The 26,696-nt window shown below is 42.0% G+C and overlaps 1 protein-coding gene across 6 annotated transcripts in view; it reads left to right on the top strand.

The window, feature by feature from the left end:
* The window catches only part of VIPR1 (vasoactive intestinal peptide receptor 1), a 108,912-nt gene that overhangs the window by 62,868 nt on the left and 19,348 nt on the right, over positions 1-26,696 (top strand). For all 6 annotated transcript variants that reach the window (XM_064419319.1, XM_064419340.1, XM_064419566.1 and 3 more), the window contains 5 exons: positions 1,405-1,508; positions 6,780-6,880; positions 9,187-9,319; positions 23,048-23,201; positions 25,542-25,602. In XM_064419319.1, coding sequence (XP_064275389.1) covers positions 1,405-1,508; positions 6,780-6,880; positions 9,187-9,319; positions 23,048-23,201; positions 25,542-25,602 — 553 coding nt within the window. The remainder of the gene's footprint in view (positions 1-1,404; positions 1,509-6,779; positions 6,881-9,186; positions 9,320-23,047; positions 23,202-25,541; positions 25,603-26,696) is intronic.

The raw sequence follows: 26,696 nt of genomic DNA, 5'->3' as shown, positions 1-26,696 counted from the left end.
CTGCTGCTGATCTCAGGGCAGAACAGGCCCGTGGTTGGGAAGATGCTCAGATGACTCAAGTGTCAGAAATTGCTGGAGGTGATACTCAAATATTTTTGTGACTTACAGCTGCATAACTGATTTGGTCCCATTTGCAGGAGTTTTCTTACTCTTGTGTGCAAAGAGATCTGTTGTTGGAAATGGTTGCAAAGCTCTTTCAGCTCCACTGACGTCACTTTTTACCTTAAGAAGCAAGGCTTGTCTGCTCTTTGTTCATTCTGGTGTATTGACCAGTTTTCCAGTTTTGTGAGGTCAATGGCACCAGTGGAATGGCCCAATAATGGGATTTTAGTGAGGTGGGCAGGGTGGGCACTGGTGGTCAGAGAAGGTGCTGGGGGAATTTACAATGTGCTGTTGGGCACATTTCTGCTTTGTTATTTCTTGACAAACCCATATCTTGGCCTTTTAGCCTACAAACCTCTTGGGGTAAGGCTTATCCTGAGTGCTGGTCTCTCCTTTTGCTGGATTAAGCTGATGTGGGTTTGAGGTCCAGCAGGGACAGGAAGCAGAGATGTTTTACAAAGTGAGAAGTGCTTTGCTCTTACAATCCTGGAGGGATCAGGCAGTTCTGAGTAGCAAAGAGCCACATGAACGTCAGTTTTGACAGTTTGGCTGAGGGAGTGAGATGTTCTTGTGTTAATTAAAGCTCTTTTTAGCTGGTCAGAGGCCCCAGGCACTCAGCGAGCTTGACAGTCCAGGAAATCTTCCTGCCCTGGAGTATGCAAGTTAAAACAGGCAATACAGGTTGTCAGTGTGTGGATTTTCTCCCTTCACAGCCAATTTTGAAGTGTTCTGTTCACAAGCCAGAGTGCAGTACATTTCCCAGGAATTACATTTGATCAGGGCTCAGTTGTAGGCAAGGTCTGGCTGTGGAGGACTGGATTTAGTTCCCAGACCCCCAGCCTTATCTGCATGGTGTGAAATAAGCCCTTTATCTATCCCTGTCCTGGCTTCTCAGGAACACAGTGAAAGGCATAAATACTTCACTGCTCTGTTTAGATAAAAAATTTTCCAGGAACAAAGTCAATGTGACAATAAAACATTCAAACAATACTGGTGCAGTGCCAGGAACCAAAGGTCTGGGTACAACTGGCAGCATGGTACCACTGGAAGAGATGTTTTGTGTGCACCTCTGTATTAAAATGAACTTTTCTACTGAGGTCTGGACTTTAAAACAGAATAGATGACTCCCATTTATGAGCTCTGTGTAATATGAAAAATTAATAACAGGGAAAAAGTATGAGAGTTTTTCTCTAAGTGTTACAAGAATTGTGTTTTGGCATTTATACCACAAGAGGCAGAAGTTGTTTTAACAGTGAGATGAAGGTTTCTTTTTAAATCATGTGTTTTTTTCTTTTCTTCCAGGAAATGTGACCAGGAATTGTACAAGCCAGGGCTGGTCAGATGTGTACCCTGCACCTTACGCTGTAGCTTGTGGCTATGATTCCAACAGCACGCCAGGGGAAGAGGTTTGTAAACCTGGATGGGTGGACATCAAGATTTAACAGGGATCAGTATCCAAATTGTATGATCCTCCTATGCCAAATTTTTCCCATTCCCCCTCTGATTCCTCAGGAGGGAAGGATCCTCTTGAGGATCCTTGGAAGCAGAGTTCAAATGTTTGGTCAAGGAAATTATCTTCCCTTTGATGTCTTAGACTGGTGGAGTTATGGAAAGGCTTGGGATGGAGGGGAACTTCAGAATCATCCCATTCCACCCCCTGCCATGGGCAGGGGCACCAGATTATTCCAAACCTGGCCTTGAACACTTCCACGGATGGGACATCCAAAATTTCCAGGACGTCAGGACCTGAGAAGATCAGACCATTGTCCATGTGATGCCCACACATAACTTCAAGTGTTTCATTTTCCACAGTGCACTTTGAAACAAGCCCTCCACATTTATATTTATGCTTAAGTAGATATGGTGATTCTAATCTTTCTATGGCAACATAAGCATCAAAAACTCTAAAGGCATAAAACTTACATTTTGTTACTCTGCAATCTCAACCAGCTAAATATCTACATCACTGTAGGGAACACACATTTTCAAAATTTTACTAAATTTTGATAGAAAATCCAAAAGTTCTCTGGGATATTGTTTGTGTATAAATTAGCAATCTCTGACCTAGGTATAATTAGCTTTGCAGAGTATTATCACTCCACAGGAAGGAGTTTGTTATGGTTTTGCTGCGTGCTGAGACATGAGGGGTAAAGTCTAAAGAGGATAACAAATGTTAGAAGCAAGATTCACCTCACCTAACTCAAAGTTCAGCTTCTAATCTAAACTAATCACCTGTAGCAGTCCCATAGTCAACAAGAAAAAGCCTATGCATGGAAAGTTATATTTCACTGCAATCACATGTTGCAGTATTTATATTTTTATATAATAGATTAATGTGTTTATATTAAATCACTGCTCATCCTTTTTGTTGTTGTTGTTTCTGTTTAAGACATACCTCAGTGTTAGTGAATATTGGACATAGGAATCTCAATAATTAATTAACATATTTTTCCAGTGTTTAAGGGAGGTTTACAAAAAGGCTGTAGAGGGATTTTCACAAGAGCATGGCGTGATTGGACAAGGGGAATGGTGTTAAGCTGAAGGAGGGCAGGTTTAGATGAGATATTGGGAAGAAATTCCTCACTGTGCGGATGGTGAGGCCCCAGCACAGGATGTCCAGGGAAGCTGTGGCTGCCCCATCCTGGGAAGTGCTCAAGGATAGGCTGGAGAGGGCTTGGAGCAACCTGGGATAGTGGAAGGTGTCCCTGCCCAGGACAGAGGTGGAATGAGATGATTTTATGGTCCCTTCTAACCCAATCCATTCTGGGATTCTGAGACTCAATATGGTGAGAGGTCTCTGTGCATGGTCACACATTGCCAGGGCACTCCAAGAGTTAACAGGGCAGAACTGAGCCAGCTCTGAGTGGGAAAGAAAACAGAAAAGAGCAAAGGCAGAGGTGCACAAAGAACTCGAGGGCTGTGCTGAAGAGAGCCTTGGTCTGCCTTCAGGGTCAGCCAGCACTTCAGGTGCTCAAGTGTCCATCCCTCAGACTGAGCTGTGTGCCTGCAGAACCCACTGCTCCAGCTCTGCTGTGCAAGGACCCCCACCCAGAGCTCTGGTTTGTGTTCCTGCTGCACAGGGGATTTGGGAATTCCTGGGACATGCTCCTGCCACCCAACAGCCTGCAGCGTTGCCAGAGTGCAGCATTGCCAGAGTGCCGTGTTACCAGGAGAACTTCTATTGTTCTTTTAATTCTTTCTTAATTATTTTCCCTTGATTTCCACAATTTTTTCTTGCTGTTAAAGTCCAATTCATGTGAAAGGTGCCTGAGGGGGGTGAACAAGCAGTAGCAGCCTGTGAAGAAGAATAGATTTTTGTTTTCTTGTTGTTGAATTGGCAGTGAGTTTGGGGAGCAAGAAGTAAAGGGAGCAGAAAAAAAACTTCAGTCTGTACAGGACATGAGGTCCAGGAAAGACTGATAAGCTTTTAGGAGTTAAAAACTTCATGGACTTTTGGTCTCAGGTCAGAAACAGCAGGAAAAAATAATATGAAAAATAAATAAGGGCAGTGTGAAAGGTTTTAGCTGTGAATTCAATTCTGGCAGTCCCTAAAGCAGCAGATGATGCAGGCACCAAAGTGCTGCTCTTGGGGTCCGTGCAGTGATGATGAGCCCTTCTCCAAGCTGACCTTTAAAAGTGGTGCATTAGCAAATGGGGAGTGGGGTTGTTATCCTGCTCCTCTGTCAGATGTGATGCTCTTCTCCCTGCTGTGTTTCCATCTGCTCAGAGGGGCCACCCCAGGGTTATTGTGGGTTTTTATTTTTGGGTTTTTTTGCTTTGGTCAGGGTCGGGATTAAATGCATAGAGATGGTATTTTGTGTTGGAGCTCAGATGTTTATTAATTCTTGTTTATATTGTAGTCTTATAAGTTGTGAGTTTTACAGCATTTCACTAATAAGTTACAAAATGGCTTTGTATTTATCTCTATAAGGCCTTTTAAGGAAAAACTACCTAATTAAGAAATGATACTTGAATTATTTTTATTTTTAACTAAATTACTAACTACTTGTGTTCTGCAATGTGGACTTTTTATCTAATTATAAAATACTACTTAAACTCATGAAGAAGGTGAAGAAGGATTAGCTACTGCTTTAAAACTTCTATCTTGCCTTATATGTATTACTATAAAATTTAAACTCTAGGTTTTCCACCCTGTGATGTTACACACTTCTATTTGAACTACACACTCATAATCTTTGTGTTATTAATCAATATTGGAAGCTTTGTCTATGGCTTCAGGTCAAATGCAGTGTTCTCTTGAGAATCTGTGACTTTCAACACAGAAAGTCTAAAATTCTCAGTATCCAGGGTTGCAACACCGGGTCTCTGCAGGTTCTGCCTGAAAATGGTGAAATAAAGAGACACCTCCAGAGGTCACTTCTACCCACATTTCTCTCCAAATAAATTTCTTTCATTTACTCTTGAGGGAACCCAAACGACTTTGGGCTGGATGACATGAACCCCAAAACACTTGGCTCCTGAAAGATTTTATATCAGTATTTCTCTTCTTTTCCTTTCCAAATTATAAATGTTTCCCATTGTCAATCAAGGGACAAATGTTGAGGTTACTGAATAGAAACCAAGGAAAATAAATCTCAGTTAATCTCAATTTAGCACCTACCTTGAATAATTGTTATTATCACACTCCTGTGAAATTAGGCAGAAGTCAAAGAGACAATGATGAAGTTGCCTAATTTCATTCTGTGTAACAGTCAGGCATCCTGGCATACATTGCCTGCACTTATCTCCATCCCTTTCATTTCTAATAAGAATATTTTATAATCTGGACCCTGAGTGAAATTTCAATTCCATTTATGATCCTGGGTCAAATTCTCTGCTTTGATAACCCTGAAATAGGAACCAATTGTCATTAGCAAGTGCAGTGAAGAGTGAGAAGCCATTATGTGCAGTTTCCAGAACAGAGATGACCCCACCTCCTGCATTAAAGCTGCATACAGAACCATCCCCCTCTGCACAAAAAGGATTAGTCACCATAAAATATGAGGGGAAAAGCAGGGAATTGCTGGTTGAATAACACCAAGAACCTTCTGTGCATAACTTGCTCCTGGGAATAACTCTAAGAGGCAGAAGGCCTGCTTTGCTCTCCTAAATGAAGAGTGGGACAACCTCTTCCCCCTACAGTCCCCTACCACAAGGTCCTTTTTTCTGCTGGCCAGATCTTTCCTGGAACAGTTCTTCTCTGGCGTCATCAAATACAGAGATAATAGAGAAAGATTAAATCAACATGAGGGAGTTTGACTGCTTTAATTAGAAAAGTCAGAGTTTTTGGGATCCCAAACTCCAGGAAGGCTGGAAAGAAGATTTTTATCTTGGGGGTGCTGGTGGATGAGAGGCTAGACATGTGCTGACCATGTGCACCTGTAGCTCAGAAATCCAATTGTATCCTGGGCTGATCCCACAGCCTGGGCAGCAGGGGAAGGTGGGGTTCTGTCCCTTTGCCCCTCTCAGGTGAGGCCCCACCTGCAGAGTTTTGCTGGGGCAAGACCAGGCAGATAAATCATCCTGAAACCTTTGAATTATCTATTCAGGGTGACCCAAAGCTCTCAGTGACATGGCTGAAAGGACACGGTGCTTGAACCACCTCTGAGATCTGTGGTCAAAGATGTGACCAGTGTTATCTCTGAAAACTCTTTTGTTTTAACCCCACTCCAAGCTGGCTTGTGCAAATGCTAAAGGATTGCAACTCATCCCAGCCTCACTGGTTCTGTAAAGTACCAAATACTCGTCAAAGCCTGGGAAAATAGCACATAAAAATATCAGCTCTCAATGTTATGGAAGAGTATTCTCCAAACAAGTTTGTGTTTAGATTTTCTGCCTAACCTGCTCTTTGTGGTTTTGGTTGTTTGGGTTGTTTATAGAAGATGGTGATAAGGAGGGCAGAGGATGGTCAATCAAGAGCTAGGAAAAAAAAATTCCATAAACTGAGTTAGGTTCTCATAAAAACTTAGATTATTTTTTAAATTTATAAATGTCTAAATAATTTTATCTCTTCTTTTTCTTTTTTTTTAAGCTGGAAATCAAACTATTGATTTAGAGTGTTGCTAGAGAGCTTTGTAGAGCTTATTTGCCCATTTTATTTAGACTGGGATTCCCTGTTGGATCCAAGCCCTGTGGTGTGCTATGCTCAGAGATTCCCTCTGTGTGCTGTCAAAGAGAAAAATCATGAACCAATTTCCAACTTAACACATATTTCTGAGTTAACAGTGAGAACATTTTACTTGCATAAACAACAGTGTAAATCCCACAAAAGCAAACCAATTTCCCAAACAGTTCTGCCCTCAAACCTCCTTAATAAAATTAATTTCACCGCACGTCAGACCCAGTGTTGTACACTGTTTATCTGAACATTGATCACTCCTGTTCCACAAGGTTTTAGGCTGGAGAAGGTGTCAAATCAGCCTCCTTCCAGCAGGAAACTTTGCCTTGTGTAACTTTAGTCTGGGTTTGGAGTTGTCCAAGCTCTGCTGCAGCCAGCTGAGTTCTCCACACTCACACCGGCAGTGTTTGAGTCACTGGATGGGATTTTAAAGGGTGAAGGAGTCACAGGTGTTTTAAGAGAGTGGAGAAGGATGATTCCCTTGTCCCAGCAGTCAGTGACTCTGCATTTAGGATTTTTGGACCTCTTTGAAAGCTCTGTGTTCTTTCTTTCATACCAGCAAACGGCGTTCTACGGAACGGTCAAGACCGGCTACACCATCGGACACACCCTGTCCCTCATCGCCCTCACGGCTGCCATGATCATTCTGTGTCTCTTCAGGTGAGGCCACCAGCCAAAAAAGGCTCAGGGAAGTGATTTACAGGCTGTGCAGGCTATGAGTGTTAAAAGAAGACACACAAGATTTCTGTCAGTCTGCATTGGATAGGGGAGGAATGTTCCTCCATCTTTCAGTGTCACTGTGTTTTTGTTGTGGTGTTTGTGAGGGTCCCAGAGTGAGGGAAGAGATGAATCTGACTCCATATTTCTTAGAAGGCTGATTTATTATATTATTATATTATATTATATTAAAAGAAAATTATATACTAAAACTATACTAAACTATAGAGAGAAAGGATACATCAGAAAGCTAGAAAAGACAGAATAATAAAAACCCGTGACTGACCAGAGAGTCCAACACAGCTGGACTGGGATTGGTCATTAAATAAAAACAATTCACATGCTGGGATAAACAATTCTCCAAATCACATTGCAAAGCAGCAAAATGGAGAAGCTGAAGCTTCCCAGCTTCTCGGGAGAAAAATCCTGGCAAAGGGATTTTTCATAAAATATCATTGTGACATGTTTTGGTGTGGGATTTGTGACATTTGCATGGGAGTTGTAACCCCAATCCACTTAATTGGGTGGATTCATCTCACCAAAGGCAGATTGCTCTATGATGGATCTCTGTTGGAGGGTTACAGTCCATAGAGTCCTGTATATGGATACCAGGGAATTTCTACCTAAATTAGGTATTCCAAATGGTATCCAAAAATATCCAGGATCACAAAATCCCAGAATGGTTTGGAGTGGAAGGGACCTTAATGATCATCTCATTCCATCCCCAGCTATGATCAGGGACACCTTCTGCTGTCCCAGGTTGCTCCAAGTTCCATCCAACCTGGCCTTGGACACTTCCAGGGATGGAACATCTGCAGTTTCTCTGGGCAACCTGTTTCCTCCCAAAGTCTTTTCCAAAAACACTTCCTGCTGCCACTCTATGGCACAACAGAGACACCCAGGGCCATTCCAGGACACACTTGCTGGTGTCCCTGGAATAGGCACAAGTGTGGCAGGTAGGATGCAGGGCCTGCAGGAGACCCAGGGCCTCAGAGATGGATGGGCAGATAGTCTGCAGCTCACCAAGTGGCATTGGAATCCCAGACTGCAGCACATGGATTAATTCTTGCTCTCTATTTTTTGCAATAGATTCAGGCATCTAAATTTGGGTGCCTCCAATGAAGAAGTCTGCATATATGTCATCTCCTGTTATAAATTAATTTATGTAAAGGGAGATCAGCAGAAAGCTGAGATGAAAGAGCCCTTTGGATGAGGTTGCATCTCCTCATGTAAGACAGAGCACATTTTCTAGGGTAACTCTCATCAAGGCTGGCCTCACCATTCAGGAGCTTAGCACTTCTCTTCCCGAGTTCTCTCTCCACTCCTCTTACAATGGAGGAGTCAATCAGACACATGGCAATTACCTCCACAAGGCACAAGGTGCCAGCCAGGCTGGTGAAACCATTGAGGATCCTGTTTTTCCATGGTGGGAAACAGCTTAACTTGACTTGCCTTGGCCTGCAGGCACAGGGGACTCAGCTCGGCCCCATTATTTTGCCAACATCAGAGATTAGCAGCACAGCCTCTGCCAGTGCCCAGTGGCTCGTTAAGAGGTGGTAATTTTATTGTGCTGCAGAGTGAGGTCTGGTGTGGTTCTGGTGTCTGTACAAAGTACCCATTTCCAGGCTATCAGGCCTTTCACTTTGGCTGATGGAAATCCTCTCTTGAAAAAAATTTCCTCTGAGATCAGAATTCGTCTTCAAAATATTAGCAGGCAAGGGACAGAAACACTCTGGTGTAGTTCTCAGTATCATTAACAACCAGTAATTTTTACGTGAAAATATAGTTCATATTATTCCAGAAAATCTGTAATATGTGTTAATTCTGGCAACAGATGCTAAGAATTTATTTGCCTGCTTGAAGAGACGTTTCACTTTGAAAAGAATTATAGCAGCAGAAACATTCTGTAGAAAAAAAAGCCCTTTATAATGAGCTCAGTCTGCTCAGTCAAAAACATTTCTTTTCCAGTGGAGAGCAGTGGGACGGACATGTTTTCTGTCATCCTGTATTTTTTTCCTGTTTTTCTGAGGATTGAAAAAGCAGCAGTACTGCTGCAGATACATGAATTGCCACGTTCTGTGGAATTAAGGAGGCTTAAGTGGATTTGTGGTGATGCTCATCAGAGCCTGTCTCAGGGTTTCTAATGTTTAATTGGGACTCTCTGTCATGGTAGGAAAAAATGTGTAAATATAAAAATAATGCTTTTGAGAAGATTTGCTATTCAGAAATGTTTCATTTCTTTCCAACAGAAAACTACACTGTACTCGAAACTACATTCACATGCACCTCTTCATGTCCTTCATCATGAGAGCCATCGCAGTCTTCATCAAGGATGTCATCCTGTTTGAAAGTGGGGAGTCCGAGCACTGCTTCGTGAGCTCAGTAAGTAGCCTCAAAATTTCCACCTCATTTTGTTGCCCCTCTTAAGAAATGCAAAAATTACCTTGCAAATGCATGTGAGGTGGTACTTTGGGAAGATTTCAAATCCTCCTCTCATTTAAAAGGAAAAAAAAATCCATACTTGCTGCCATTTGACTTATATGGAGAAGGAATAAATTGATTGTCAGAGTCCAACATGTATATATTTATATTTTATATCTGGTCCTTTCTGAAGTTGGACTTGATGGTCTTAGAATTGTTTTCAAACCTTAAGGATTTTATCAGGTCAAACTCACAATGAGGTTGTACAGGATTTTGGGGCTCCTGTCAGTCCTGTGTCCATCTCCCAGCCACATGCTAATTTCTTGGATATCCTGGTCAAAGGATTTTAGGGATTTTGTTTAGGGATTCAGTAAAACCTTTTCCTTCCATGAGGATGGAAGTCAGATCCAAATTCACATAACTAATTTTAGTTATCTATGGGATAAGTACTTCCACATGAGCTGTGTGTGTTATGTGCATCCATAGATAGTGGCTCTAATTAATCTGTTCCCTGGAGTCTGGAATGCTGTTCAATCCTTTGGGAGAAGGCAGCTACATGTGGGTGATTCTCTGGGCTCCAGTGACCAGATCCCTGCAGGACTTCAGGCAGGAAATCTCTGTGCAGACATCATCATCCATTTTTCATCTGAATCAGTATCCCACGCTCGCTGTCTGCAACTGTGAGATTTCCCTACTGGGATGATAAATTAGGGGAATAAAGGAGCTGGGTTATTTTTTTGCCTTTCAAACTCAGTGTTATCAGCTGGAGCAAACATTAAGGAGGGAGAAGGGCTGTTTATCTACAGGCAACACTGACGTAAGAGGACACCAGTCATGAATAAATTTAGGCAGGAAATTGAAATCACCAAAATGAAGAGATGTGATCAGAAGTTATCCAGGGGGAAAAAAAAAATAAAAAAGGGAACCCTCCATAGTAAATTCAGAGCATTAGATGAGTTGCTTGCTGATAGCTCTGGACCTGTTTTTTATGTCATGCACCACCAGAAAAAAAGATTATCTTTTCTTTTCCATCCATCCACTTTTTTCCTTGCTTGCTGGCTTTCCTGTATCCTTACCCTGAATCCTGTCCCTGCTGTTATAATGACCTTTCTGCTTGAGCTTTTCTCAGCTGAAACCCAGAGCAGCCTCCTCTCAGCTTTTCCCAAGAAATGTGTGCAGCATGATCCCTTTCCCTGTGTGCTCCTTCCTCTCTGTGATTCACTAGGATCTGGATTCTTGGAATGGAATTTTCTTGTGAAGGTCTATGAATGGGTAGAAAGACATGGAAGCTGGAATAAATTGATACAGATTAATTGTCAATGCCAATTGGCAGAGCAGCCAAGCCAGGACAGGCCATGGAGTGTGATCCCATCTCTGATCCCTGTGGGAGTTTGCACTGGATTCTGCTGGATCAGGACTGAGGCACAGCTGCAGAGAGCTGAGTGAGAAATGTTTGCTTCTCATTCATGCAGAAACATTTCTGGGTGTAAATACAGAATTTTCCTGCAGAATCCAGAATACCTGCACTTTCAGGTAGCCCCATGGCTACAACATTTTTGCGTTTCTACCCATCAGAAGATTTTTGAGTTAATTGCCAGCACAGGGTGAATGGCTGGATGATGTATAACAGTTATAAATTTGTGTGGGAAAAATCTGTCTCCACCACATTAGGCTGAGCATCCCCCTTGCAAAATCTGCACCAGTCTTGAACCAGCATTTTCGACAAGTTTTTAGGTCACAGTCTAAAAACACTGACACAAATTCCTCTTCTAACATTCATCTGTTAGGAAAAATTGTTATAAAATCCATTGTGTTCCTGTGGGTTGGTTGGGTTAGGTTAGGTTGGCTTAAGTTTGTGCTTTGAACTTGCAGGATAAAGCTTGGCTTGGGAGACCTGGTGCTAATTCATATGGTCAGAATTTTATACACAATTCACTGAAGGCTGTGTGTGTAACGGATGTGGCCTTGAGCTCCTTCAGTCTGGGGAGAAATCTGAACAAACAATTTGCTGAATGCTCTCACTACTACTCTGGTTTAGAACAGGGCAAACCCAAAGCAATAAAAGTGTTACATTAGATGAGGAAGTACCACACTTAGTTCCTTTAGGGAATGAAAGGGTAAAGACAGAACAGATTTAGGACTATAAAATCCAAATGAATAGAAACCTCTCCCGGCATTTCTGATGAAGGCAACAAAGTCCTCAATTTGATATTACCTGCTGCAGTAAGAAGACTTTAAATTATGTTTTGTGCTCTAGCCACACAAAAACACCTTAAGCTCTCCACTTTGACACATTGATTAATGCATCAATTCTTCAATCAAGTAGGAATTTCAACACAAGAAGATGTATATGTAATAAAAAAACCCATTTTTTAATAGGCTTTACTGCATTTTTCCTTCATTTTACCTAGTTTGGGACACTTTAGGTGTGGTGTTAACTCTCCACCATTTTAAACTCAAAGAGGCTTGGATTGCTACTGAGTTCAACATGAACAAACACCCTGAAAAATTAATTTATTGAGCATTTCTATGGGCCACAGTGCCTGAGAAGGTGGCTGTAAGCATTTCAGGGCCAGTGCAGCCCAAATATAAAAGTATATGTGATGAGCATCACTGAGTGATGGTGTGAGCCAGCACTGGGTGATGTTTGCAGAGTGATGTGTGGTCCTTGGTCCTGCTTTATGGATAAACTCACTCCTGGGGCACAGAAAAGTCTTGCTGCTTGGGTGAAAAAAATCAACCTGTTTTTATTGGGCAGAAACCCTGAGCTGACAAGCAGAGCTTGTTTTTGTGAACAAATGGAGCAGGTTTAAATGATCTTTAACCCAGAACCTGTACAAGGCCGCTTGTCCCACACCACAAGGAAACTTATTTCCTTGTTTTCCTATTTCCTACAAGGAAACAGCACTGGTGGCTTTGTAAACATCCCTCACTCCTTCTCCTCCTCCCAGGTGTCCCAGACTGTTAAGATTTGTGTCTAGGCACAGTGAATGAAGGAAGGAATACAGCCTCAAAGCCTGAAGAAGGAGCATCTTTGCAAGACACCAACCCACAGAATACAAACAGAGAATTAGTCCTATTTCCTTGTATTCCAAGAGTCAGCTCAAATAATAATACAAAAGATCCTTCAAGAGACATTCCAAATTCTACCAATTAAGCAGAAATTAGAAAGAAAAAAAAATTAAAGGGAGGAGATTTTGACATGATACCAACACAAATAATAGCCATACCAATAAAATATGGCAAACAAAATACAAATCCCAATTATGTACCACTGACACATGACATAACTAAAGATTTGAGACAAACAATTAAAGAGAGCATCTTAAGCTCTCTCTACTTCAAGCAACTATTAAAAAACACTTTTAGTAAATACGATCTAGTACCTTATGACTGCAAATATATTACCACCACAATCTTAACATATTCACAATACATATTATAAGAAGTCAAATAGAGAAGAACTCTCACCAAATAAACAGAGACGTATACTAAAGCTCATAGAGAATCCTTAGACAGACCTCTTCCAAAAGTGGATTTTTGTGGGATTTTCCAGTAAGAAACAAAACCCTGCAGGGAATTTTCTAGAGGGGTATGATAGCCATGCACAGACACAACATTCTGCTCAAGGTACCATGAGAAGAAAAATCCCACTTCCTCTCTCTCTCTCTCATAGAGTATTTATGTAGCTTTTTAATTGTAATTATGTGTAACTGAATCATCCTGTTGGCTTAAGTGGATTAAAAGCAGGCATCTGCTGAAGTGTGTTTGTCAGCTGGGGCTTTAAGCACTTGGATGTGGAGATGATCAGGCTCAGAGGGCTCTGTGGAACCACCCACCCTGAGTTCTTCAATAATTCTTCAATAATTCTTCAATAATTCTTCAATAATTCTTCAATAATTCTTCAATAATTCTTCAATAATTCTTCAATTTGACTGCCTCAGTATTGGTTTTGACTCACTCAGGTTATGTTCTGTCTCACTAATTGGTAAATTCTGATGGAAAACTCACTGCACGTGGTTTTGTTACATCTGCAAATTGTTCACTGTGTGTGAAAAATTTTTAAGATCTGGATTTGCCTTCATTTTTTTCTGGTTTGTTTTTTTTTTGGTTTTTTGGTTCGGTTTGTTTGTTTGCTTGTTTGTTTGTCTGTCTGTTTGTTTTTCCCCTCCCAGACTCAAGAGTCCTCAATAGAAGTTTTAGTTTTCCTCACTGATTTATTTAGGTTTATTGCCCTTCCCTCTTGGAGTTCCCACAATTTCCTCCCTTTTCCTTCTCTCCCTCGGGAACACCCTGTAAAAAACAACAGTCAAAACAACAAATGTGGCAGAAGGATTGAACTGAACACTTCAATAGTGGTTTTATTTAATTTTTTTTGTGGGTTTAAGGACAGGTTTTGATATAGTTTCATTACTGTCATATCTGGATGGCATAATAATGATGAACCACTTACATTTCCAGCCCTGCTGAAGACAAAGCCAACAGTTTGCTGTAAACAAAGATCAAAATCTACAGATTAAATTCAGGCTGACATTTTTATCTGAGCTCTGCAAGTTTGCCCTTGCTGGAGATTCAGCCAAGGGAGATCACATCATTTATCTTTTCCCTTTTGTATTATTCCAGTAAAAGAAAAAAAAATTCCAACACAAAAATTATTATTTGCAAAGGAGAGGGGGAGTTCAGCAGTTGAGAATTTACATGCATATCTCATATTTTCAGAGTGAAAAATTGGTGCTTTTTTACTGTAATTCCCCCAGGACAAACTGATAACAGCTACAGGCCCCTAAATGAATTTTATTTATGGAAGTTGAAGACAGATACATTTTCATTTCCAGCAGTGAGGCTACTCAGCTCCATGTGGGAGCACCACAATTTGCAGGCTGATGGAGAAATGGAACAGTAGAAGGTTTTTTTATGCACTTGTGTTAAAGCAAAACAAATATTAGAGAGTCAGCTGTTTCCTTGGGTGATATCTGATGATCACTGCTACAATCTAAGGTTTACAGCAAAACAGAGGGGAAGGGCAAAAAAGAACAAAACAAACCCCAAACAAGCCCTAGAGAAAGGTCCTGTAAATCATGCAAAACAACAGAAAGAAAGCAAAGGGAAGAAAGGGAGGCAGAAGGAAAAAAAAAAAAAAAAAAAAAAAAAGGAATAGAGGCAGAAGGAAACAACCCAGGAATGGAGGCTGAAGGGAATAACCCTGGAATGGAGGCTGAAGGGAATAACCCTGGAATGGAGGCAGAAGGGAATAACCCAGAAATTAAGGAAGAAGGAGATAACCCAGGAATGGAGGCAGAAGGAAATAACCCTGGAATGGAGGCAGAAGGAAATGAAGGTCAGACTGGCAGAGCTCTGGAGGAGGAATTTTCTTTACTGAAGTGATTCTGTAATCCTGGACACAGCAGTGCCACCATTATGGGCTGGCACCAACACACCAAAAAGGAGGAAAAATGGGAAAAGTGTGAGGAAGGGCTTTATTAAAACCCCAACATCCTTCTCTTTTGAGTTACTGCCTTGTGCTTGACTTGGCTTGTCACTGCAGATGTGCTCATGAGTGCCTTTATCCTGTGATTGATGAGCACAAAATAGGCACAGTTAACCCATTTAGCAAGATAATTCTATTTTTACACCTGAACTCAACTCTGAGTCATCTGACATCCAGGTTAGACCAGCCAGAGATAATCAGCATCTTGGAAATACTCACAAGACTGCTCCCAAAAATCAAACAGGAATTCCTAAGAGACAAAATAGAAAGGCTGAGTCCTTCAAGACTGACAGTTACATAACCCCTGTTAAAATCAGTAAAGAGACATTCTTAAATAGCCTTGAGGATCACAGTCATGGGGCTTAAAGTTGCTTCTTGTGTGAGGGAAAGCAGAAGAGTTTCTTCCTGAATCCTGAATCCAGTGCTGGATTTGAGGAAGCCTGCATGGGAAGTGGGCAAGGCAGGAAGAGAAGCCATGTGCACCACATTTTTCATCAGTGTAAAGTGGTACAACTCCATTTATTTTACTACAGAATTTACAGGTGCAACTCCATTTGTTTTAATACAAAATTTACTGGTGCAACTCCATTTATTTTAATCACTGCAGGATCTGCTCCTGCCATGCTTTGCACATGAAACAGAAGCTGTCTCATTTCCTTGTAAATCCTCACCTCATCCCTAAAAGTGTCCAAAGTCAGGTTGGACAGGGCTTGGAGCACCCTGGGACAGTGGAAGGTGTCCCTGCCCATGGCATGGGGTGGCACTGGTTGATCTTTAAGGTTTCCAACCCAAAACATTCTGGGATTCTGTTGCTATAAATGCCATTTTCAGCTGGAACTGAGAAGGTGAAAGTACAGAGAAAAGACGAGTTTAAATTTGCTTTAAATTAAGTCCTGGGACTTTGGATTTCATATGACTTTGGACTGAGCTCTTTCTGCAGAAATTATTCTCTAATGAGGGACACAATGCTCCATGCAGGTTCATCAGTGGCATGACCTTGTTGCAGATGGAAAAGGCACAGGAAAGAAATAACTAGAAATAGAAATAGAAATAATAGAAATAGAAAAAATAGAAATAGAAATAGAAATAGAAATAGAAATAGAAATAGAAATAGAAATAGAAATAGAAATAGAAATAGAAATAGATAGAAATAGACTGATCCAAAAGCTTCTTTCTGATGTCTCCATTGCTGCACAGTTTTGATGGGAGCAGGAAAGCCTTACCTGGCTCAGGCAGGGGGTGTGCCTGGGTCAGGCTGTACAGCCCAGCTCATCCATCTGGGAATGGCATTTCTGCTTTATGGAGTGGTAACAAATCCACGAGCCCAGACACAAATCCAGTTTATAATGGCTTCATAAATTGCCCAATGACAGCTGACATGAGGCAAGTATTGCAGGGCGTGCTCTTGGGGCTATGATGGGTGCATGAAAATGTGATGGATTGTGACCTGAAGGAAAGCAGGATAAGATAAATGGAATTAATTAGCCACTAGCAAGGCTTTAGAGTACTCTTGCATAATGTTTCTGGGGTACCATGGATGCAGAGCAGGAAGTTAACAGGGAAAATGTGGGTTTGGGACCTCTTCTTAATGTGCCTGAGGCAGGCAGTGACCATGAATCCACTTAAATTGATCTGTCTGCACTGTTAATAATACATTTTTACACTTAAGAGTTGAAGCCTCTGAAAGGTTCATTATCAAGACATAAGATTACCATTCCCATGAAGGTCTTTTATTTTTCATAAGTCCTGATAGGTCACAAATTGCTTTCACAGAGACTTTCAGACTGGAGTCCACGTACTTCCATCGTGAGCCACTTTGCTTCTGTCAAGATGGCCTTTTAAGAATTTCTTGAATCACATTTCTTCATTCACAGATATTGTTCCTAACATCCTAAATTTCTGTGTATCTCCCAGGAAAACCTGCAGAGCCACCTACTAGTGCAGCAGTTTATTGTTGGAAATTCCCTGCTTGTCACAGCCCATGACAGGGAGGGAGGGCAGGAGTCAAAGGCACCCAATTGATTTAGGAGGAGTTTTCTCATTTCAGGTTTTGAAGACAATTCACTTTGATTATCAAACATAAACTTTGTGGAGCTTTTTTATAGCCCACCTGTTTGAACCTGGTCTACAACTGCAATTAAACTGAGGGAAGAAATTAAAGTGATGGCTTTTTACCAGGCAGTCTAGCTTGTTTGTTTTTAATTTGCTTTTTTGTTGCTGTTGCACAACAGGTTGGGTGTGCTAAGCCTAAGTTAGCATAAAGTTGTTTCTTTTTCTTTTCTTTTTCTTTCTCTTTTTCTTTCTCTTTCCCTTTCCCTTTCTTTTTTCTTTCTCTTTTTCTTTCTCTTTCTTTTTTCTTTTTCTTTCTCTTTCTCTCTCTCAGAGACACAGTTTAGTGGTGGCCTTGGCAGTGCTGGATTTACAGTAGAACTCAATGATAATAAAAGTCTTTTCCAAACCAAATGATTCTCTGATTTTGTGAACTAAATGTTAAGTTAAGAGCAGAGAAAAACCCCGTGAAAATTGAAAATACGTGTTTGGAAACCAAGTCCATCCTGACATCTCCATGCCACATGCACAGAGATCAATGGGCCATGTTAAGTCATGGACAGAGCAATTATATTATAAAATTATTGGGAATTTGACACATGAATTCCAGTGCCATGATAGTGAGATGGGGAATTAATCACATTGTGTAGCCTTACAAGCAGAGCAATCATTTGGTTATTGGATCATTACTACAGATTTCATTAAGCTTTGATTTAAGTGGATGTCTCAACAGAAGGGGTGGGGTGGTAAGAGCTCAAAAGTGATGTATTCCTGAATTTAATTATGATTATGAGTGTTTAAAGTGGAACTATAGTTATGGACATTTAGGGTTGGGCCAGTCCCTGTGCTGGAAATTCTTAATTTCAGCATCTCCAAAGCAGGCAATACCTGCCCAGTGCTGTCCCATCTTCCAGGTCATGAGTTGGATCTATGAAAATAGATTAAATAAGGTCAAGAAAGTCTCTCTGACCAGGCTGGGGAGAAGATCAGCTCTTGCTGTGTGCAAATGCAGCACCAGTCAGTCAGCAGCCCTTCCACAGGTCGTGTCTTCTGGGCAGCATAAAACAAAAGTGCTGGATAAATCTGTCACTGGGAAAATGAGTTTTTATCAGTCTTCTATGGAAGACACTTGCAGGAATCTCAGCATAAATCTCTTCCTGCTGCAGGGCTGGGGGTAGCCCAGGTAACAGCACCAAAGTGCCTTAAAGGAGGATTTTGAGGTCTCAAGGTTTCATGATTGATGGATTGAGGCAAATCTGAGCCCACATTTTTGCTGGATGCACTGCCCCAACTCCATAAATAATGCCAGGAGCTGCATCACTGACCAGGATTGCATGGGATGCCTTCAATATGTCTTTAATCTGACTTAGAGAGGACTTGGTGCCCTGCCCCAAAGCTTCCACCCTTCAGGAAGAGTTTATGGGTACAAGGGAGGAACGGGGGCTGCAGGGTCTGCACAGGGGTTCTGTCCAGACACAGGACAGCTCATACATGGATGGAACCTTTAAAAGGTCCCTTCCAACTCAAATTATTCCATGATTCTGTACAGAGGATGGGGGATTCTTGTGACTGGGGCTGTGAGACTCCAGTGTTCTCCACTGTGGTAGGTGGGGTATCAATCACTCACATGCTCCTTTGTAATTCTTTGGTCTAAATCCTTCCCGAACCCAATCCCAAACCTGCAACAAACCATAGCCCTACTGAAGAAAGCAAGGGAGGCTTGTGCTGGCATTTCTGTGGAATGATTGCTTTTTTTTTTAATAGAATTTTGTTACATTCACAGGAGGCTGATCATGGATGTGTGCTGAGTGTGTGTGTGTACCTCAAAAACTCAGAACAATTCCTGTCCAACTAAGCTGCTCTTATTGAGGTTGATAAATTTATCAGCTGATCCAGACTGACAAATTTCAGGAGCTATGGATGAGTTACTGCTACTAAGGTGAATGATATATGTATATTTAGTGCAGATTCAGCTCTGAGCTAATTACTGCCTCCAGCACCTGAACTGTATTTTTATAGATGGGTCATAAAACTGATGTAGTGACCAATTGACCCACCTAAAAACGAAGAGAAAGATATTTTTATCAGGACTAACATTACCCAAAAGTAAAATATGGGCACAAGGAAAAAGCCTGGCAGGGTTGTTTCTCATCCTTCTTGTCCCCACCCTTGTGTCCCTTCTCTTTGCCTCTTCCTCTTGAAAGCCCTTGAGCAGGTCTAGGACAGGCCCCATTCTCAAGGAAACGGTTACAATAATCAAAATTAAATTTTCTTATTGGCTGTGAGGAATCTGCAGAGAAGAACAAATGTGTTGGGGTGCAAGAGTTTGTCAGGAGGGGTCAAGAGCCCAATGCCTCGTTGGCTGAAGGCAGAGCCCTTCCCAGAGTTCAGCCATTGGAAACACAAGTGGAAAGGGAGGGATTTTCATGGGAAAAGCAAACAGCACATCCCTGATGCAAGTCTAAAGAGAGGAACAAGAGAGAAGCCACAAAATCAAGGGAAAAACCATCTCACTGCCACATCTGCTGCGGACATGAGCAGAGCAAGATCCCTGAGGAAAGACAAGGAAATAATCTGTAAATGAGCCTGTGGAAGAAGAGAGGGTAGCAAAAGCAGTGATGTAATTCATCTTTTTCTCTTGAAAATGTCTGTTCTAAAAATAGCCCCATGTTAGTCTTTCAACAGTGACACATCGTGAGCTCTGCTCTTTATGGAAAAAAAAATAAATTCTAGAGATGTAATGGCTCATCTCTGCCCTGTGCCTGTCATCTAAAGGGTAAGATATCTTACATAAAATAGGATTTTATATTCCAGCATTAAACCAGCCTCTCTGAGGCTGAATTTTATCAGTCAGGAAGGTGGAGACCCATTACCAAGTGCTGCATGGAATAAGGTCTCCAAAAGTCAGGAAGGGCTGTTTTCCAAATGTGCCACTGTCAAAGAAGAACAATGGAATCATCAGTAATCAAACTGCACCTCTCCTGGAAATATCTGCTTTAAACTTACCCACTTTAGGCAACAATAGCAAGCCCAGGCAGTGGAAAAATGCTTTTATTTAATTTTAAGGACAGGACGGTGCATCCAGCTCTCTTCCAGTGCCACAGGGTATCCCTGGCTGCAAGACATTACTGTCATGCACTCAAAATGCTGCACAAAAAGGTCTTTTCTCTAGGTAAAACCAAAAATTCCAAGAGTGGTAGGAAATGCTCAAAATAAGCAAATATCCCTCAGCCAGGAGCAAAGAATTGATCTGCTACCCAGGAAGAGAAGGAGAATTTGCCAAAACCCAGCTGCTGCCCATGTGCATGGAGAAATAAAACCATAAAATAAATAAACAAAATAAATAAATAAAACCATAGAATCATTAAGGTTGGAAAGATCTCGGGGATTATGAGATCCAACTGCTGACCATGATCCACCTCAGGTTTGTGACATGCCACTACCCCTTTAAGGGAGGAATTGGGGCCAGAGACTGCCACAAAATTGATGTTTGCCAGTGCTGGGAGAAGAGAGGATGGGTTTGGATCTGCAATTTCTGCTGCCACAGACCAAGATCAGCAAAGCTTTCTCTCTGTACAGCAATAGCTCTGCAAAGTCAGGCTGGAAATCCCTTCCTGAGGGATTTCCTTTCCTTTTCATGCTGAGCAGAAACCAGGTGCACTGTTTGTGAGCAGCCTTCCCTTGTCCTGTGGAGCCTTGCAGCCCTTTGTGCTGTGCTCCTGACTCTGCCCTGAGTTCAGTGCAACCATCCAGAAGTGATTCCCTGGCGCACAATCCCCAGAGGAAATCCTTGTTTTACAGGCAGGTGGTTGGGATGCATCAGCTCTGCCCCGTTAAAACTTGTGTCTCACCTGGGAGCTGCTGAATTAGGGCCAAACACCCACAGAGTAAAACCATGAAGGAATTCACTCACACACACATCCCTGCTGGCTGCAGACACACCAAGCAGGCACTCAGGCTTTGGGGGAAAGGAAGGAGGGGTGACAGTGTCACACAAAAATCAGAGAGAAACCAAAGGTGTGGTGATGTATTGTATTTGCCAGGATCCCCAATGAAGGGAGGAATGATGAATCTGACTCCATGTTCTCAGAAGGCTAATTAATTATTTTATGATAGTATAGTATATTATATTAAAGAATGCTATACTAAACTATACCAAAGAATACAGAAAGGATACTTAATGATAATAATGAAAACTCCTGACTCTTCCCAGAGTCCCAACACAGCTTGGCCCTGGTTGGCCAAAGAGTGAAAACAACTCACACCAGAATCCAATGAAACAATCACCTGTGGGTAAACAATCTCCAACCACATTCCAAAGCAGCAAAACACAGGAGAAGCAAATGAGATAATATTGTTTTCCTTTTTGTCTGAGGTTTCTCAGCTTCCCAGAAGAAAAATCCTGGGCAAGGGGATTTTTCAGAGAATGTGAACGCCACAGTGATGCCATTGGGATGAGGCTGCTGCATCCCCAGCTCTGCCAGCCCAGCCCTGTGCCACCTTCCCTCCCTGGCAGTCCCTGATGTCTCACAGAGAATATTCTGAGTTGGAAGGGAGCTCACGTCCTGCTCTGCCTTCACCTTCCCCCATCAGCACCCCTCAGTCTGTGTCTGTGCTGTGCCTCACAGGGGGGAGCTGATGTGCAGAGAAGTTGTTTTTCAGGAGCCCAACAGGGTCCCCAGCATCACACACTGATGGGTTTAGGGATGAGGGTGGGGACAGTCCCTCCCAAAACATGTGGCATTGAAAAAACTCTTTCCACACTTCTCCTTTTAACCAGTGTTTCATAGCAACTGCTTTCAGCAGGAAAGGAGTAGAGAGTAAAATGGGGCCTTGTTGCTCTAAATTAAACATTGCACACGTGCAGGACACCAGGGAAGTGCCACCAACCAGGGAGTGAGAGCAAACACTTGCCCCAGAAAATGCAGGGTACCACAAAGGCAGACCCACAGAAAGCAACAGGGCAATTGCTGAGCCAACACCTCGAGGATGTGTAATGACGCAGTGGGTGCCAAGTGTCAGAAATGGCCCTTAAGTGTCAGAAATTTCCATTTGTATTTATTTCTTTGCTAAGGGAACTGTTCCCATTACCTGTGCTGCAGTGAAATCTCCACACAGCAAGTTACTGTGTTTAATTATTCTTTTCCTGAAGGTAAACAATTCACCTTCCCTTTTAATCTCTCCCCTTCCAGAGCAATAAAACCTGAGCATGCTTTTGTGTGCTTGCCCTGCTTCTCCTGCCTATCCTTTATTGTAAAAATACATATCCCAGTCCTTCTTTTCCTAAAGAGGAGCAACTTCTTGTAGACTTTTCACCATAGAATTCATTCCATAAGGAATTCAGGTGCTGCACAAAGCAATCCCAAAGATACACCTAGGGCAAGGGTCACTGGTAATTTAATGGAAATTTCTTTCCTGTGGGAATGTGCTGCAGTTCCTAACACAGGGCACTACTGTGTGGATTGTTTTGTTTGGTTTGGTTTTGTTTGTTGGTTTGGGTTTTTTTTTGTTTGTTTTTGTTTTGTTTTTTTGGGGGGAGGGGGTTTTTTGTTTTGTTTTTCGGGGGGTTTTTGTTAAGGCTGGGATTAAATGTGTGAGATTGTATTTCTTGTTTGGACTCAGATGTTTATTAGTTCTTATTTACATTACAATCTCATAAAGTGTGAGTTTTATAGTACTTCTTTCTAATAAGTTAAAAATAGAGCTGTATCTTTTTCTTTAGAAGATTTTTTTAAGGATAAATTGTCTAATTAAGAAATTACACAAGTTATTTTTACTTTTAACTTAATAACTAGCTACTCATGGTCTGTAATGATGATTTCTTTATCTAATTACACAATACTACTTCTTAACTTTATGAAGAAGAAGGGAAAGAAGGACCAGCTTCTGCTTTAAAACTTCCATCTTGCTTTATAAATATTACTATATTCTAAACCCTTACACTCTAGGTTTTCCACCCTGTGATATCACACACTTCTATCCAAACTCCACACCCACAATCCCAGTTCTGTCATTCCATTTTGGAAGCTTCTCCACGGCCTCAGCTCAATGCAGTTTTCTCTTGGGGGTCAGTGCCTGGCAGCACAGAAAGTCTGAAATTCTCAGCAGCCAGGGTTCCAACAGTTCACCACTGCTCATTTCTTCTCTTCCAGGTGGGCTGCAAGGCCATGATGGTTTTCTTCCAGTACTGTGTCATGGCCAACTTCTTCTGGCTACTGGTGGAGGGGTTGTACCTTCACACCCTGCTGGTCATCTCCTTCTTCTCGGAGAGGAAATACTTCTGGTGGTACATCCTGATCGGCTGGGGTACGCGTCTCCTCAGGAGGGGATCCTGCCTGGGGTTTGTTTGTAGCAGGAATTCAGCATAGATACCTGGGCACTCAGGTGGGGCAGGGATTTTGTAGACAGCACCCAGCCCCCCCTAAATCCTGAGAAGGACTGGATGAGAGGCTGGACACGAGTTCAAGACGTGCCCAAAAACCCAACTGTGTCCTGGGCTGAACCAACAGAAGCACGAGCAGCAGGCTGAGGGAGGTGATTCTGTCCCTCTGCTCTCCTATCTGACATCCACTGCAGAGATGCATCCAGCCATGGGGTCCCCAAAATGAGAAGGATGTGGAGCAGTTGGAGCAACTCCAGAGGAGGTCACAGAGATGCTCCAGGGCTGGAGCCAGGCTGGGAGAGCTGGGATTGTTCACCTGGAGAAGCTCCAGGGAGAGCTCAGAGCCCCTTCCAGGGCCTGAAGGGGCTCCAGGAGAGCTGGAGAGGGACTGGGGACAAGGATGGAGGGACAGGACACAGGGAATGGCTTCAAACTGACAGAGAGTAGATTTGAATTGGATATTAGGAAGGAATTCCAAATTTGGTATCATGGATTGACCTTAAATTGTAAGGATGGATCCCAGCAAAGCAGAACTCCTGGACTGAAGCAGAAACTGAATTCAGGCCAGCCAGCTGCCCTGAGATCCCATCACCTGTGTGCTAATGCTGATAACATTCTGCTCACTGCACTGGTGATTTCTCCAGTCTTAATGTAAATCCGGTCTCAAATGCATCAAATAAAATTAAATAAAAATCATATAATGAAAAAATACTATAAAATTTTAAAATAAATAAAATAAAATAAAATAAAATAAAATAAAATAAAATAAAATATAAAATAAACAAAACAAAATAAAATTAGAAAAATGGTAAGGAAGAGATAATTAAACTCTTTACAAAGTTACTCACAACTGAATTGCTGACTTATGCAAATTAATCCCACCAGATCAGCTTTTATTTTTTCAAAAAGAAAACAGATTTTTTTTTCCCCTTTCATACCATTTAGTTGAAAATTTATATTTAAGTAAGCAAATAACTTTCTATTGCCTGCTCTCAGTAGCTGAAACAGAAATAATAAGCAGGGAAAAATCTTGAGAAGAAAAGGTAAAATAAAATTGTGCCATGTGCAGGGGCATGCCAGGAGTCAGGGTTTGCTCAATTATCCATGGAGTAACTCCCATTGAAAGTGGCAGGAGCTATGCTCAGCTTCACACTGCAAAGCAGAGATGATTCTCCCTGCTCTGGGCAGAAAGAGGGATGATGGGAGCAGGTCTTGTTTCAGTTCCTCAGGTCAGACCTTTGTTAAACTCACCTTGCACTCCAGATATTCTTTATTTCAGCACTGGAGAGTTGAAAGGTTTTTAGAAAAATGCATGAAGGTAATGATTTAAACCAAAGGAAATTTCTTGCACTCCTAATGTGTCCTGAGGTTGCTTGGGTGCAGAAGGGCAATTCCAGAACTTGGCAAGTGCTTGAGGGAACTTTTGGCCTTTCAGTCATCCATCATTTGCAAGAGCATCAGGGATGGATCTGGAATGGATTATGCATGAATTAATAATTTGGATGCTCTAATTACAGTTTTTACTGGTTTTAGTAGCATTGCACTTGGAAATCACTGGTGATAAAGTGTACACAGTCTGTGACTAACACAGAGCAAAGAGACGTGTCCTCCTGTGAGTACTTCCAACCTAAATCCAGTCAAAGATTAGAGAGAGAAAAGAGCCAGCACAAGGAGGGGACAAGACCACCCAAATGTGTCAGACCATGGAGTGAGGAGCAGAGGCAGCTTCACCTGGCCAGCTACAGACAGCTGTGTGTGAACTTGGCACTCCAGGCTCCCTTACAGGGCAGAAGAGTCCAGGCATATTTCATTGTTATTGTTCTAAATCAAACATGTAACATAGCTGGATGGTCTCTGTGTGAGAAACACACAATTCTGCCCCTTGGTGCTCAGGAGAGCCTGTGGTGACCTCCTCAGGTACAGGTGTCCACACTGTAGGTGGCTCAAGTGATTCCTATTCCTTGCATTTCACCCCTGGAAGGCTTTTTTAGGCACTGCAACGGGAATTTCAGCATGCAGGTAGCAGTTTCAGAGAGATGCTCTTGCATGGCCACAGGGAGGGAAATGCAACATTGCCTGCTTGGCATGTGAGGGTTGAAAATGTGAAGTATTTTCCTACCCCTGAGGGAAGGAATCCCCTCAGTCACTCAGGAGAGGTGGAGAGAGAGGGAGAACAGCCCTGAGAAATGAGGCAGATTTTAAATAATCTGGTAATGAAATCAGACCATGATTTCTGACAGCAACACCATCTCTTCTCTCCTCAGGTGCCCCCTCCGTGTTCATCACTGCCTGGACAATTGTCAGGATTTACTTTTTCGATGTTGGGTAAGCCTGTGCACTCAATTATCTTTCCTTTATACATCTGCTTTCCATTATGGCCAAGAAAAGCCCTGCAACCTTAGCAACCCCAAAAAGAGCAGCAGTGGCACCTCTCCCTTGTCACCAGGAACCAGGAAACGCTCCAGGGTCTCCCTGAAATGTCACTTTAGGGCAATCACTCCCCCTCTTTACTTCTCAGTGCCTTGGTCAGGATATTTATAGGGAATCTGTGAGCAGAACTTGATGGTTGCATTTGTCCCTCTGCTCAGAGTTTTGCGCCCTGCAGAATTGACTCTAAATATGCAGCAGGGAATTTATAAACACACCCAATTCTCTCCCACAGGGAAAGCCTAAAAATTCTTTTTTTTTAGTTTTTTTCTTAAGCATATTTTAGGATCCATTCTTCATCCCTTTTCACCTAGCAGCAGCCTTTGATATTTTATATAAGAAGCAGAGAGAATGCAGCTAAGAAAATGAGGTAGCCACCAGAGTTATCCAAGAATATGTGCAAACAGAGAGGATTTGATCCTGAAATGCTCATTTTTGCTTTTATTCAAGCGGTCAGGCTGCAGTAATTGGAAAGGGTTTTATGGGAAAACACCCCAGAGAGATGCAGAATCAAGTGCTTATTTTGTCCTCAGTGTGCATTCCCTCACTTCTTGCATTTGCATCCTGGAGTTAAATCCATTTTCTCCCATGCATTCTTCCCCTCCAAATGTGTCCTGATTTGCCCCTTTTTCACTACAAGAAGCAGCTCAGATTTCTCACTGCATTTTTGATTTATAGTCATGCCAGCACATTTCCTGAGGGCTACTCACTTCCTTTATGGGTTCACTCTATCTGCATAAAACTGACCTTATTTACTCTGTTAATAAATAGCCTCTACAATGAGACAGAGACAGGAGGATTTAACCATTCTGGATACCAGTTTTCTTACTATATATTCCCACTCAGCTCCAAAAATTCTTAATAAAAATACAGAATTCTTTGTATTTTCTGGGGCCTTTAAAGCCCTACATTTTTGTGCTGAGTAAAACAGAGCATGAATTTACAGAATATATTAATACCTAACACAGATTTTTTTTTCCATTACCTGCAGA

Source organism: Passer domesticus, chromosome 1, assembly GCF_036417665.1.
Source record: "Passer domesticus isolate bPasDom1 chromosome 1, bPasDom1.hap1, whole genome shotgun sequence".
Lineage (NCBI taxonomy): Eukaryota > Metazoa > Chordata > Aves > Passeriformes > Passeridae > Passer > Passer domesticus.
This window is presented reverse-complemented; position numbering and strand designations above follow the sequence as displayed.